Here is a 14,946-nt window from a genome sequence, read left to right as displayed (position 1 = left end):
CACCTATTTTAAGTATATACTTTATAAGTTTTGACATAATTATGCACCCATGTGACCCCCACCATAATTGGGATCTGGAATGTACTCATCACACCCAAAGCCTTCCCACACCCCTGTACACTTTATCCTACTTATCTCAGACAGCCAGTGATCTGCTTTTGGCCCTTAGTGACTAACTTTGTCTGTTCTAGAATTTCATAGAAATGGAATCAAGTATTTTGTACTCTTGCGTATATGGCTTCACTCAGCATGTTATTTTGTGTATCAGTGTTTAGCTAAGTAGTATTCCACTGTGTGAATTCACAATTCCTTTACTCATTCATCCATTGGTGAACATGTGGGTTATATTTCCAGGCTTTGCTGATTACAAAGGAAGCAACTGTGAAAACTGGCATACCAGGCTTTCCTTTCTCTGTATTTTATGATCATTTTTGACACTGTGTCCTAAGGCCCGGCACAGAGCCTGACAGAGGGCGACAAAATCTTTGGCCTCCCCATCTGTGCCTTTGCTGGTTTCTGCCAAGGCCGACCACTCCCTACTCTCCCACCAGCCGAGAACCCCGACACTTGTCCTGGTCTGCGGCCCTTACCTGACCCTCCATAACAGTCCAAGAGGTACGACGACCAGCAGGTCTGCCCTCCTGCAGATGAAGGAACAGGGCAGGGAGAAGGGCCATGCCGCAGGGGTGCATGCAGGAAGCTGACCTGGGCCGCCGGGTCTCCCGCCCCCACCCCTGGAGTAAGGGCAGAACCTGTGACCACGCTGGGACATGTTCCTGCAGTCAAGTTATCACCCGGGGCTCATCAGCTTCATCTAATCAACTGGGTCCCACAAAAGGGGGCTGTGGGGTGAGAACCCTGGCAGCTTCTAGGAGCTGGGGATAGCCCCAGGCCCTATGACCCCAAGAAACTGAATCCCGCCAGCTTTGAGTGTGAAGAGGACCCGAGAAAGGAACGTGCCCAGTGGATCCTCAACTTCACTTCTGAAACCCGAGCAGCGACCAGCCCGTCACACCAACTTCCAACCAACACAAATTGTAAGACAGGTGTCTCCTCAGGCCTGGGATTTGTGATATATGATACAGAAATCCACAGGAACATGTTCTGTTGGCTAGATCGGGATCAAGTGCCCCAGCGCACGGCAGACAGACGGAGCTCCCACACCCACTGCCCGGCCACTATGCCCATTTCAGGAGAACAAGGGCAGGAGAGATCAGCAGCAGGCCCGTGCCTGGCACTGCACCCCTCAGACAGAGGGCGTCTCTGACTCCAACAGGAGGCCCGCTGAGCTGAGAGACCTGTGCTCAGCCCACGTGAAGTCTCGGGCTGGGGCGCCCACTGCTCAAAGCCAGGGTGGTGGAGGCAACAACAGCTGCTTTTCCAACTTTATTTAGAAAAACAAATCCAGGTCCGAGTGCCCCCGTGCCCTCCCCCACCCCAGCCATAACTTAAATAACTTAGAGACAGAGTTGGGGGCAGGTGGGTGGCGGGTGGGAGAGGGAGGGAGGAGAGCCCACTACAGCCGCCGCAGCGCCCGCTTCTTGTCCGTCTTTTTCTTGGCTGCCAGCTTCTTATCACGCTCACCCGCGTGCTTCTTGGCCATGGGCCCCTCGACCCCTCCTGGGCCCCCAGGGGCCATGGGGTCAGTGGTGGAGGCCACAGCCCCGCTGGCCAGGGACCGGCTGGCCTCAGCCCTGCCGCTGCTGGGCCCACCTGCGCCCCCGTGGATCTCTGTGAGCAGGCGTGCGCGGGCGGCGTACTCCTCGTAGTTCTCCAAGAGCAGGCGGCCCGCCTCCTCGTTGAGGGCAGACTCGGGGTTAGGGTGGATCAGCAGGCACTTGATGGTCTGTGGGGAGAGCGCCAGGGTCAGGGGGGGCCGGTCCCCCAAGCCTCACACGTCCGGCCTTGTGGCCTCAACTCCCAACACCGCTCCCCCAGATGGCACATGTGTGCAGGCACCGTGATCAGTGACTCGCCCCAGGGCATTCAGGAAGTGAGGGGGGGCTTCCCTGGTGGCACGCTCATTAAGAATCCGCCTGCCAATGCAGGGGACATGGGTTCGAGCCCTGGTCCGGGAAGATCCCATATGCCGTGGAGCAACTAAGCCCGTGCGCCACAACTACTGAGCCTGCGCTCTAGAGCCCGTGCTCTGCAACAAGAGAAGCCACTGCAATGAGAAGCCTGCGCACCACAAAAGCCCGTGCACATCAACGAAGACGCAATGCAGCCAAAAAAAAAAAAAAAAAAAAAGAGGAAGCGAGGGGGACAACTTAGAAACTAGCAACTAGACAACTAGCTCTACATTACACTACAGGAAGATGCTTAAAGCTACAGCTATCGCTGGCTTTAACAGGAATCTCAAGGGCAGAGGCACAAATCCTGGCTGGGCAAGCTGTTAATACCCAAGAGAAAGGCACCAGGGCATAAACAGAGACTGATGCCCGAGGACAGTCGAGAGTGGTCCAGGAAGGAAGTGAGTCTTCAATATTCCTTAATCTGCCCATTTTAACTGCAGAGTAAATCGAGGCCGAAAGGTGTGACCAGCCAGCCCCCAATGGACCGTTCTAAGAGGAGTCTACCCAGACAGCTGTGGCCCCTAAGCCGTGTTTGTTTTACCTCCACTTTGATTCTAAAAGGGAACGCAGAGCACCCCAGGAACCCAGAACTTGTCTGGCCTTGAGCAGGTGAAATGCTCTCACGTGTAAATGGGGGCAGTAACAAGTACTCCCCAAAGCACCTGGCCCAACACACATCACTGATAATCATGAGGGACCAGCATCACACCCTAATTCTGACAACTGCACCCCACAACCAGAGGCCTGACTGCCCGCCTTTCCCACAGCTGCCCTCCCATGGCTGAGCCTGGCCTGGGCCCCGCACTGCAGGCCCTAGGGATTGTTGGGGACACTTGGGAGTTATTCTGTGAGCTCATCTCTGGTGTTGCTGGCAGCCACCACTGACACTCCAGGGAGAGGAGGAAAAGGTTTGGGGTCTGTTTACCTTGGTGCTCAATCCTCCCCCGGGCCCTGCAGGAAAGCCCAATTCCCAGTCCTCCCTACCAACTGCCCCAGGGGCTCATTAGAAATTCAGTGTTTGTTTTTTTTAAATTTCACCTTGTGGGAGGGGTGGAGAGGCATCAGGTGACCTATATGCTTTAAGTGGCCTATGGGGACCCTGAAGCACCAGAGTAGTCTGGCTGTCTCCCCCTCAGCTTGGCTGAGGTGGGCCTGGATGGTTCCCCGCGGGGTGGTCCCTGCTGCACGATGTGCAGCAGCTTCCCTGTCTCCTCCCAGTAGGTGCTGGTAGCACGCCCAGGTGTGACAATTAAAAATGTCCCCAATGGAACAAAACCACCCCTGGTTGAGGAACGATGGAATGACAATGGTGATGGTTGTACAAGCTGTGACTACTGAAACACCAATGAACTGTACGCTGTAGGATACTGGACAGTCTATCTTCGCCCTCACCAGACGCTTGACTTGTACCTGTCAGAACACCGTCCTGCTACACAAACCATCACTTGTTCCACAGCCAAGGTAGCTGGGCACTGCCAACCCTTCCAGAAAAGCTGGAAATCTGGATTCTTATGTAGAAGCCCCAACCAGTTCAGTGTTGACTTTAGAAGAGAAACAAGGCTCCGTGGCTTGGACATCACTGGGATGCGTCCAGGAGGGAGGCCCAGGCCCAGGCAGAACTCACCAGCAGCACGTGCCGGATGCCCAGCTCAGCTGTCCAGTCCCTCTTGAGCACGTTGACGCAGATCTCACCATTGGCGCCCACATTTGGGTGGAAGATCTTGGTCAGGAAGTAGCCCTTGGGCGGGGAGGCAGGAAAGTCCTTCCCCAGCAGGAGTTTCATGCGGAAGAGGCCTCCGGCGTATGGGGTCCCCTCTGGAATGCAGGGAGGGGGACAGTGTCAGGAGGCGCAGGCCTTCCAGGCACCCCCAAAACCAGTCTCCACGGTCTGGCTGCGAGGCAAGTGCCCCACCACCTCCTCCACCAGACGGGGGGTTCTCGAGAGGAAGACAGGCCCAGGTTCCCAGGGGGCCACAGGCACCACCCCCAGCTCAGAGTAAACCCCCTGACTGGTGGTCCCCACCCACGGATCCCTCTTCACTCCCAAGTGAAGGCACAGCACACCCTTCCCAAGAGGCACAGACACACGTGCCCACTCAGCTCCTAGGAAAAACATCTATTTGGAAGCTTCTCAGGCAAATGTCAGGACAGTTCTGTCCACTCCGTGGTCTTCCCTGCCGCAGCAAACACTGGGAGTTGTTCCAGACCCATGGCTGTTCCTCATGCCCCAGCCCCCACGTCCCACCCATCATAGCCTGGGCAGCTGACCTCCAGGTCCACTCCTGAATCTGAGCCCACCTCCAAGTCCAGCGGAACCACTTCTCTCACCTGATGGATGCCCATGGTCAGCGGCTTCCTGACCGGCCTCCAGATTGTATCCCCACCCTCACTGAAGTCAAAGTGAAGTCTGAAGCGACCCACTGGCCCGGCTTTAAACCTTCCAAAGGCTTCCTTTCCAAACTCCTTTAAAAGAGGTCTACAAGCCCTAAAAGATCTGTTCCCTATAAGCTTCACAAGTCTTTTTTCTTCTGTTCCTCAGGAAGTCTTCCCTGACCCCCTCCCCACAAGTTCAACTCCAGACTAGGTCCTTCATCACACTCTTCACTTATAAAAATTCAACTAATAACTTAAATGTAGTACACGTGAAACAACCTGCTAAGCCACTATGCAAGATCAAACGGTCCCCTGTAGTTATTTGGTTATTACTGTTATCTCCCTGAAAGCCTGCATTTGTTCTCTGCTTGGTCCCCAGAGAGCCTAACACTGGCGGCAGGAAGGAGTTTGAGATGATCCAGTCTCCCCTCCAGGCCTTTGCTGACACTTCTCCCCACCTGGCATCCTCTTCCCAATCCCACTTAATTCCTACCCATACTTCAGGATGGAGGAAACACCCAAACCCAGGTAAGGCCCCATTATATGCTCTCCTGGCCCCCAGAATTTTTCTCACAACACTTACGGGGAAAGTATATACAATTACTTGTCATTTCTAGTGTCCTGCCCTGCATACTGTGAGCACTATGTGTAACAGGTGTGCCTGTCATGTCTACCCTTGCGTCCTCAGGGTCTGGCAGTCCACCTTACAGTGGGAGCCTCCTATCCTTGCTCTAAGATTGACGGAGATCTAGGAAGTGCACCCCTCCCTCTCATTCCCACACTCACCAGGGCCCTCGATGGTGACCTGCAGGTCAGTGAGGTCCTCCTCATTGGGAAAGACCTTGATACCATCAGGTGGGTCAGCTGTCAGTGTCGTCACCTCCTTGTACACCAGGCGGATGATATGGGGGGGCAGGTTCTCCACGTTGGAGTTCTAGGTATGGAGACAAGGGGGTGAGCCACGGGCAGAGCCAGGGCCTGGTGCCTCCTGCAGGATCTAGGATGCAGTGGCACCCTAGTCTTACTCCTGCAGTCCCAGGCTGTCAATCACCCCGAGCTCCCAGAACCCCCAACCCAGGATGCTTCAGGCGACCGCCCCAAGCTGATCTCCCACTAGAAATAGGGCGGATTGCCGAGGGCTTGCGGATGACTCCACCTTCCCCAGAAGACCCCAAAGCCCGCCCGTAGCTCGGCAAGGTCCCCGAATGATTCCGGGCAGGCCCGAGGCCTATGCCGGTCCCCCTTCCCCACCTAATCTTGGTTAAGACCACCCTGGAAACCCCAACTCGAGCCTGGAGACGGCGGCGGAGCGTCGTTGTTCCCGAAACACCCACGGGCGGGCCAAAAAGCCCGGAGCTCGGCCGGGCCCTCCCCTCCCGCCCCGCCCCGCCTACAGGAAGGCCCCTGGGCCCATCTCAGGCCCGGGATACCCAGGTGGGCCCTCCAATCCCCCAAGCCGCCCGCGAGAGGCTCCTGAGACCCCGCCTCCTCCTCTGGGGGGGGGGGGCCCAACCACCCCTCCCGGGCCTGGACGCCTAGCTCACCATGACTGCTGCCGGCCGGGGGCGGGTCCCCCCGGCCCCCTTCCTGCGCTCTCCGGCCGCCGGCCGGGGCGGGGGGCCCAACTGCTGCCGCTGCGGCCCTAGCGAGGCCCCGGCGGCCCCGCTCTGCTCCCCGCTGCCTCCGACGCCCGCCGCGAACCGCACCGCACCTCCACCCGCCCCCAGTGCCCGGCCGCACTAAGCCTGTCGCGCGCGCACCGCCGCCCTTTTATATCCGCCCACAGGCCGCGCCCCCTCGCGGGCCCCTCTCGCCGTGCCTCGACCCGTGACGTCAGCGCGCACGGCCCTCGGCGTTCGACGAGCTCGCTCCCTTCCAGCAAGCTGCAGGCCGAAGTTGGGGAGGGGGCGCTCGGCGGGCCGGCCAATGGGGGTACGCGGTGGTCGGGGAGGGATCCGGGAGGATGGAGTGGCGGAGAAAGGGAAGTAGAGCGGGAGAGGACGTGAAGGGCGACGCGACCGCTGATTGGCCCATTTGAATGAGACGCTGGCGCACGCGCGTGCCCCGACGCCCAGGAGATCACTCACGCGACTAACGGTCGGCCGTGGAGCCTGGGCAGGGCGAAGGGAGGTGGGACTCTGGCGGTTTAAAAGGACGATAGAAGGCGCGCCGGCCAATAGGGGCGCGCAGTCGTGGAGTGGCGTCACGAGACGCGCGCGGGCCAATCCTTGACGGAGAAGGCAGTACGGGGGTTGGGGGGGGCGAGGGAAATGGAGAGCGACCAATGGGAGCCTTGCCTAGCGCGGACCCAGGCGCTTGCAGCCAATGAAGTTCGTTGATTTTTATGTATGCAAATGAGTGTGCGCGGATGCCCGCGCCCCTTCCTCAGCCGGGAGTGGGGGTGGGCGCTGGGAATCGTTGTACGTTTTTCTCCGAGGCGCCATTTTGTGCTGAGAATGACCTGTGACCTGCGTGGTGTGTCAACCCGGCGCTGAAGGCTTAGACGCCTGGCCGTCCAGTGTGTGACCTCTGGCCCGAGCCAGGCTTCAGTCTCCTCCTGTGAGGACTGTGCCCGAGAAAGAAGGAAGAGCCCCCAGGCCTTGTTGAGGGCCTGGCCCTGCCTGTGACTGACAGCGGTCTCCCGCCAGCCAGGCCTCGCCGGGTCTCCCTTTCCCTGTCTGGTGAACCGGCGCAGAGCGCCCCGGGCGGCCCAGTGTCGGCGCCCTGAGAGCGGGAGGCCCGGGAGCTGACCCGCCTCCTCGGCTCCTGTGCGGTGCGGCCGCGGCGCCCCCGTCAGGCCCTCTCTGCCCTGGTCCCGAAAAGACTCCTCAGGGGGCCCCAGCCTCTGGAACAGGGGCCAGGAACGTGCAGAGACGCCCACCGCCGTAGCCATGACTAGTTTGTGGCAGATTGGCCGCACGCGGGCATCCCACGCGCCTCGCCTTGGGTGTTATCCCACCGGGTGCAGAGGAGTCCGGCCCAGTTAACACCCAAGAACCCTGAAGGAAGAGAGGGGTCAAGTGACTTGCCCAGGGCCCCCCCGCCCCCCACTTGGGACATGGCGGAGGTGGTGGTCAGACTGAGCTGTATCTCAGAAGTCCACTCAACAGACGTAACAGATGATGGTCACGAGAGTGGTGGTGATCGATCCGGTGCTCGCTGGGCAGGGCACTGTTCTAGTTTCTTTGCATGCTTCATCTCATTGAATCCTTGCCACAGCCCTGTCGGGTGGATGTTATGATTCCCCTCGGGACACTCTCAGTCGTTCAGTACGCTTTTATTTTTGAGCACCTATCATGTGGTAGGCAGGATACTCTGGGGATATGGCTGAGCATAAAAGGGACAAAATCCCTGCGCACTCAGGGAGCTGACGTCTTCGTGGGGAAGCCAGACAGTAAAGTAAGTATATCCTATGATGTCAGCGAGTGATAAAGACGTAGAGGAACAATCAGGGCCAAGGGCCTACAAAGGGAGGGGTGGGGGTTGCTCTTTGACCTGAGGAAGGATCACTTGGGCTCCATGCGGGAAGGTCTAGGGGAAAAGCATTCCAGAAAAGGGAACAGCCCATGCAAAGGCGAGGCGAGGGGATCGCGCTTGGTGTGTTTGGGGCGCCACCAGGAAGCCAGTGAGGGTAGGTCGGAGGGAGGTGCTTAAGTCCGAGAGGTAAGGGGGGGCAGCGGTTACGTCTCTCGCCTCTGCCGGTTGGGCGGTGTGTTGTCTTCCAGCCCTAGGGAGCCATTGGAGGCTTTGACAGGGCCGTGGGCGCTAATAGAGAGGGAGGCGAGCAGGATGGTGGCAGTGGGGATGGGAGACGTGATGGGGATCGGTGACGTCGACAGGACCTGAGGGAGAAGGAAGGAATCGCCTGCATCTTAAAATTGGGGTCAGCAAACCTCAGTAAAGGTTTTTGATTTTGCGGGCCATCAGTCTCTGTCCCAGCGTACCCAGTTCTGCTGCTATAGCCCCAGAGTAGCCAAGCCCATGTGCAGATGTAGGGGCTGGCTGTGTTCCCATCAGCCTTTGTTTACAGAAACAGGCAGTGGCAGGGGTTGGACCTCAGGGAGGCTGCTCTTTACTGACCCCTGAAATCCCAACAGGCCCCACCCCTGCTAAGAACTTTTCAAGAGCCCTCAACACACTGCGTTTCAAGTAAATCCCAAACTCCCATGAGATCTGTAAGTACACTCTCCCTGAGGCCCCCTTGGCCTCTTTCTGTCTGTCTCCCTGCTATAAGCCAATCTCTGCCTGACCTGAAGAAGTTTACACGGGAGTCCCCTGTGCCAGGAGAGCTTTCCTCCTCCTCTGTCCTCCTCATGGCCTAGGCTCACCTTAAAATGTCACCTCTCATGGGACTTCCCTGGCAGTCCAGTGGTTAGGACTCCTCGCTCTCACTGCCAAGGAACTGAGGTCAGTCCCTGGTCGGGGAACTAAGATCCCACAACCTGTGCAGCACGGCTGGAAAAAAAAAAAAGTCACCTCTCAGAGCAGCTTCCTCACCTCCACTCCCATGCTCTGTTTACTTCACCCTCTTTGATCTTCCTGGTCCATAAGAATTTATTATTTGTTTGCTTACGTGTTTGTCTCTGTCCCCCGATGAGTACAGCCCCAGGAGCACAGGGACCCTGTTCTTAGACTCTAGCAGAGTGCCTGACAGATCAAGGTGTTTGTTCAGCAAGTATTTATTGAGCACCTACTGTGTGCCAGGCACTGTTCTGGGTGATTGGGATACGTAGGCAAACAAAGATCTTTGCCCTTGTGGGGCTTACTGTGGTGAGAGAAGACAGACACAGAAGTGAAATGTAATAAATAAATAAAATACATGGTATGTTAGAAGGGAGCAAGTGCTGTGGAAAAAGAGAAAAGTAGAGCAAGGGAGGGGCTCAGGGTGTGCCAGGTTGTGAATTTTAAGCCAGGTGGCCAGGGAGGCCTTACCAAGCAGGTATCATGTGAACACAAGTTTGAAGGAAGGGAGGAAGTGAGCTATGTGCTTATCAGGGAAGAGCATTCCAGCCAGTGGGAACAGCTGGAACAAAGGCCTAGCACGTGCAAGGAACTGCAAGGAGGCTGGTTTGGTTGGAACAGAGTGGGCAAGGGGGAGGGTGTGGGGAGCTGAGGTTAGAGAGATGTATGTGTGGATGGAGTTGGGGAGCCGGTATCATTCAGAGCCTTGAAGGCCGTGGCTAGGACTCTGGTCTTGTCTCCAGGGGAACAGGGAGCAATGGCAGGGTTTTGAGCAGCGGAATGCTGGGGTCTCACTCTGACTGCTGGATGGAGAAGAGAATGAAGGGGGATGAGGGCGGAAGCAGGGAGGCCGGGGAGGAGGCTGTTGCAATAACCCTGAGAAGAGATGGTGCTGGTCATCAAAGAAGATATATAAATGGCCAATAAGCACATGACAAGATGCTCAGCATCATCGGCCATCAGGGAAATGCACATCAAAACCACAGTGAGCTACCCCATTACACCACCAGGGTGGCTATAATCAAAAAGTGAGATAATAAGTGTCAGGGAGGATGTGGAAGATAGGAACCCTCACACAGCTGGTGGGAATGAAAAATGGTGCAGCTGATTTGGAAAACAGTCTGGCAGTTCCTCAGATGATTAAATCTAGAGTTACCATATGACCCAGCAATTCCACTGCTAGGTATATACCAGAGAAATGGAAACATGTCCACGTGAAAAGGCATACACAGATATTCATAGCAGCGTTATTTCTAATAGCCAAAAGTGGGAACAACCCACATGTTCAGCAACTGGTGAATGGATAAACTAACTGGTATTTACTTACAATGAAATATTATACAACCATAGAAAGGAGTGAAGTACTGTTATCTGCTACAAAATGGATGAACCTCCAAAGCGCTACGCTAAGGGAAAGAAGCCAGTCACAAAGGACTACATGTTGTATGATTCCATTTATATGAAATGTCAAGAACAGTCAAATGCATGCAGACAGAAAGTGGATTAGTGATTGTCTAGGACCGGGGGATGGAGAGTTGATAGCTAACGGGTAGATTTTCTTCTTGGGGCAATGAAAATATTCTAAAATTGTGATGGTATAGATGCACAGCTCTATGAATATACCAGAACACTTTAAATTGGTGGGTTTTATGTATGGCATGTGAGTTATATGTCAGAATAAAGATGTTATTTTTCTAAAAAGAATTTTTAAAAAATACTGAGATGGGAGGAACTGAAAGAAGCCCAGAGGGGTGGAGAAAGAGGGAGAGAGAGGTCTGAAGGAAGAATGTTCTGAGCCAGTAGAGGTAGGTATGGAGGGGCTAGGCTTGGTAGAGCCCTAGGGAGCCAATGAGGAATTCTCACCGGGACGTGTGAGTGGATTTGGTACTGATGTTGAGATTCTGGCTCAGGGCTGCTGGGTAGAGACTAGATTGGAGGACCCAGAGTGGAAGCAGGAACTCCAGCAGGGAGCTGGTCATGGGTTGGGCTAGTGTGGTGGCTATGGCCGAGAAGTGGGCGGATCTGAGAATGACTCAGGAGATGGCCTAGTGATGGGCCTTTTGTGTTAGTTTGGGAGACTGGAATCTGCAGGGGATGGGCTAGGGGAGGGCTGTCCTTACTTTCCTAAATATTGGAGACCTGGAAACTTACTTTTGCTCAGTGAAACCCAAATTGTCCCTTCGGCTTGAATTCTAGCTTCAGAAATTAATCTTCATTTCTTCTGTTCATCTGTATTAAATCACTAAAGAAATACATGCTTGGAGGGAAATTCACACAGTTACTGCAGTGCAAGAGGTAAAAGTAGGAGGTGCAGCTCTCCAGCTCTCCTTCCACTCCCACATTCGCAATCCCACCCCCTCAGGTACCCGCTGTTAATATCTGGGTGTCTTCTTCCCCACACTACTTGGACGTTTACATTCCCACACATCCTCCCTCGGCAGCATGCACAGCGGTCCTTGATAAGAACACGGGAGTTTCTAGCATTCTCCAGGGTGTTTATGCCGGTCCAGTCTGTGGCTAGAAGCTGCAGTGAGCATCCTCAAACGTTTATCTTTGGGCAAAGGTGTGAGCTTTCGGGCTTCCCTGGTAGTGCAGTGGTTGAGAGTCCGCCTGCCAATGCAGGGGACACGGGTTCGTGCCCCGGTCTGGGAAGATCCCACATGGCGCGGAGCAGCTGGGCCCGTGAGCCACGGCACGTCCGGAGCCTGTGCTCCGCAACGGGAGAGGCCACAACAGTGAGAGGCCCGCGTCCCACCAAAAAAAAAAAAAAAAAAAGGTGTGAGCTTTCCTGAAGGAGAAATTCCTAGAAGTGGAATCTCAGGATCAAAAGAGCATGTGTTTGCAATTCTGCCAAGTAGCCCTTGGCAGGGTTCTACTTATTTAGATCCTCACCATTAGGCTCTGATCCATTCATTCAGTAATTCATTTAGAACCAACTATTTGCCAGGCTGTGTTTCTGTGTGCTTGGGATACATCAGTGACCAAGACAGGAAGCAAGACACCACCTTCCTGGGGCTTCCATTCTGGTGGGGAGACAGATAAACAGTAAGCACTAAACCCAGGGTGGCCAACTGTACGGGGTTGCCCAAGATGCTGGACTTTCATTGAGTGCCAGCACTGGGAAAGTCCTGGGCTAGTGGGTAAGAAAAGCTGGTAGTATAAAAAAAATTACTATAAAAATTAGAGCAGTTAAGGTAAGGAGGTTTGGGAACACTGGGGGGGGGGAATTTTAGATGCGAGGAGTCAGGGTAGATCTTCATCGAGAAGGAAACAAATATTTAAAGGAAGCGAGGGAGCAAGGTTTGTGCTTATCCAGAGGAGAAAGACTGTTCCAGGCAGAGGAAGCAGCCAATGTCAATGTTTTGATGCAGAAATGAGCCCGAGTATTAGCAGGCTTCAAAATATGTGCCAGTCATGGTCAAATGTGCCTCATCTTTCATCGGCATTTCCTTTCTTCCCAGTGAGGCTGAGCATCTTTTCATGAGTAAATGCCTCCATCTTTATTTCTGAGTTCACAGACTGTGGTTGCTGATGTGTTCTCTGCCCCTTAGTGGCCTTAATATTTTTAAGCAAGTTGACTGTAAGGCTGTGGTAGGTAATTAGCAAGAACCACTTTCCTTTGTGCCCCTGAACAGAGGTTAGAGCTCTACGCCAGTGGGAGGGGCCCGCATTAATTGCTAAATATGCCTGCAGTGGATCAGGTGCTCCCTCTAGTGACAGACAGCAGCAATGAAACGCGTTGCTCTTATCCCGCTCCAAAAACCCTAGACGGCAGAGCACACTTTCATGTTGGACAAAAACAAACTTTAGGGGTTTCCCTGGTGGCGCAGTGGTTGGGAGTCCGCCTGCCGATGCAGGGGACACGGGTACGTGCCCCGGTCCGGAAGGGTCCCACATGCCGCGGAGTGGCTGGGCCCGTGAGCTATGGCCGCTGAGCCTGCGCGTCCGGAGCGTGTGCTCCGCAACGGGAGAGGCCACGACAGTGAGAGGCCCGTGTACCGCAAAAAAAAACACAAAACAAAACAAAAAAAACACAATAGTAACTAGGGGCTTCCTATAACGGCCGTAAAACAGACACCTCTGATGCACATCAAGATTAAACAGAATAATGCCTGATGCCGGCAAGGGTGGGAGCAAATGGACGTTCTCACATACGTGGACTTGGCAAGGCTCTCGGAACTGCATCTTGGCGTTGTGCAGCAAAAGTCTTAAAAACGCACCTCCCTCCGACCCAGAAGTTCACCCTCCTGGGAGGTCTTCCCAGGGAAAAGTAAGTGAATGCTCCCCATGGTGTGCAAAAAGATATTCCTCAAAGTATTGTTCATAGTATTGAGAAATGGGAAAACCCTAAATGTCTGGTGGTAGGGACTGGAATAAAAATTATGCTGCTGCCTGGACTCCAGAAACGTGTGTCATGAAAGAGACTGAAGAACTGTTCAAGTCCAAGGAGCCTCGAGAGACACAATAACCAGATTTGACACCTAATCCCGGGGTACCAGGGACTGAAAAGAGAACGGCTCCAAAGGACAATACTGGGACAGTTGGTGAAACTGGAACATGGACTTCATCAGTGTTAAGTCCTTGCTTTTGATAACTATACTGTGGCTGTGTAAGAGAATGTCCTTGTCCTTCAGAAATGTCCCTTAGGGGGCAACTTACTCTCAAGTGTCTCTGAAAAAAAATATTTATATGGGAGGAAAACCATAAAGCAGTGTGATGAAATGTTAGCAATTAGTGAATTGACAAAAGCTGTACGTGAGTTCTTGGACTTATTCTTGTAACTTCTGCACGTTTGAAACTGTTTCAAAATATAAAGTTGAAAAGAAATGAAAAGAAAAAAGAAAGGCACATGCACACAACATCTGGTATAGATTTCAGAAGTTTGCAAGCCCGCCCCCTCAAATGCCGGTTAAGAATAGCTGCTCAGAGGCTGTATTTATCAACACAGTGGAGTTGCAAATTGAGCAAATGTTAGGTTACAAAGGCGAAAATGCTTATTCCAGATCTTATCCTTGACTTGCTCAACTAAAGCACGGTACATGTGGATCAGATTGCTTTCTTCTTGGCTGAACAGAAATGAAGTAGTTGACAGGCACATAGAGGCCATGTTGAATGAAAAATACATACGTTTAAGCCTTGGCGTTACAACTCAGAGTGGAAGCTAATCACTTGCATGGGAGGGGAATGAGACTCTAGTCTCCTGTGTTAAGCTCGCCCTGGGCATCTGCTCAGTTAGGGGAATGGCAGTCAAAGCCGGCACCATTGACGTTTACATTTAGACTTTATTTTTTTAAAAGTAGGTAACGCACCTACAAAAAATTCAGAAGTGCAAGAGTGTACAGCAAAAAAGCCACCCAGTTCCCCTCTCCACAGGCAAGGCACGTTGGCTGGAGTAGGCTGCACTGTCCTGCAGTAACAAGCAGCCCCAAAGCCCCAGTTGTTAAAGCAACAAGGGTTTGTATCTGGCACATCTAACATCTGGGAGGCAGGGAAGTACGGTCCTAGTCTGTGCCCAGGAGGAGACTCTCTGAGTGCTCAATGATCCCATACTTCGACACACTACATCACCACCCTCCCTCCCCACCCCCACCCCCAATTTTCTATAGACAAATCGCCAGCACAAAGAGGCGATTTCTAAGAACGGTCGAACAACCCTTACACGCACCACGTGGGGCATTTCACCAGGGATCCAATACCAGTACTTGAAGGTATCACCCTCTCCCACCCCACTAACCTACGGTCAAACAGATGGACCTCAGCAGGTGAAATCTAGCCGGTGGTGAACACTTAACTGCACCGAAGGGGGGCAGGCTTTCTCAACCACAGATCACACTCCTTCCAGCAAGCACTATCCTGTGAGGATGGTTAGGTTTCATGTGTCCACTTGGTCGGCTACAGTGCCCAGCTGTTGGTTCAAACACAGCCCAGGTGTTGCTGTGATGGTATTTTGTAGACAAGATGAACACCTACAGTCAGTTGACTTTGAGTAAAGGAGATTATCCTAGATCATATGGTGGGCCACGTTCAATCATTCGAA

At 53.8% G+C, this 14,946-nt stretch overlaps 3 protein-coding genes across 6 annotated transcripts in view; 1 reads left to right on the top strand and 2 right to left on the bottom strand.

Annotated features, from left to right (window-relative positions):
• The window catches only part of SBK3 (SH3 domain binding kinase family member 3), a 137,221-nt gene that overhangs the window by 21,792 nt on the left and 100,483 nt on the right, over positions 1-14,946 (bottom strand). The gene's annotated exons all lie outside the window — the stretch shown is intronic.
• Positions 1,374-6,196, bottom strand: UBE2S (ubiquitin conjugating enzyme E2 S). The gene is made up of 4 exons (XM_060131321.1): positions 5,993-6,196; positions 5,235-5,382; positions 3,700-3,890; positions 1,374-1,846 (listed from the first exon to the last, which is right to left on the bottom strand). Exons 1-4 carry the CDS (start codon positions 5,993-5,995, stop codon positions 1,517-1,519), a joined length of 672 nt encoding a protein of 223 aa, XP_059987304.1. The 5' UTR covers positions 5,996-6,196; the 3' UTR covers positions 1,374-1,516.
• Positions 4,833-14,946, top strand: part of LOC132509740 (probable N-acetyltransferase 14) — a 65,638-nt gene continuing 55,524 nt past the window's right edge. For 2 of the 4 annotated variants that reach the window (XM_060131112.1, XM_060131109.1), the window contains exon 1: positions 4,833-4,976. Coding sequence is in view for 2 of the 4 variants with exons in the window: in XM_060131105.1 (XP_059987088.1) it covers positions 8,615-8,623 (9 nt within the window). In the remaining 2 variants the exon portion in view is untranslated. Of the gene's footprint in view, positions 4,977-7,831; positions 7,848-8,545; positions 8,624-14,946 lie in introns of those variants that run through there. The other 2 variants (XM_060131105.1, XM_060131110.1) reach the window with 2 other exon arrangements.

Source organism: Lagenorhynchus albirostris, chromosome 19, assembly GCF_949774975.1.
Source record: "Lagenorhynchus albirostris chromosome 19, mLagAlb1.1, whole genome shotgun sequence".
Taxonomy (NCBI): domain Eukaryota; kingdom Metazoa; phylum Chordata; class Mammalia; order Artiodactyla; family Delphinidae; genus Lagenorhynchus; species Lagenorhynchus albirostris.
The sequence above is the reverse complement of the archived record's forward strand: the minus strand, read 5'-3'. Positions and strand labels throughout refer to the sequence as shown.

Coding starts and splice junctions, on each gene's coding strand:
- UBE2S (XM_060131321.1), bottom strand. Junction 3,891..5,234: donor GGTCACCATCGAGGGCCCTG/GTGAGTGTGGGA, acceptor CCTGCATTCCAG/AGGGGACCCCATACGCCGGA. Junction 1,847..3,699: donor GCATCCGGCACGTGCTGCTG/GTGAGTTCTGCC, acceptor CTCTCCCCACAG/ACCATCAAGTGCCTGCTGAT.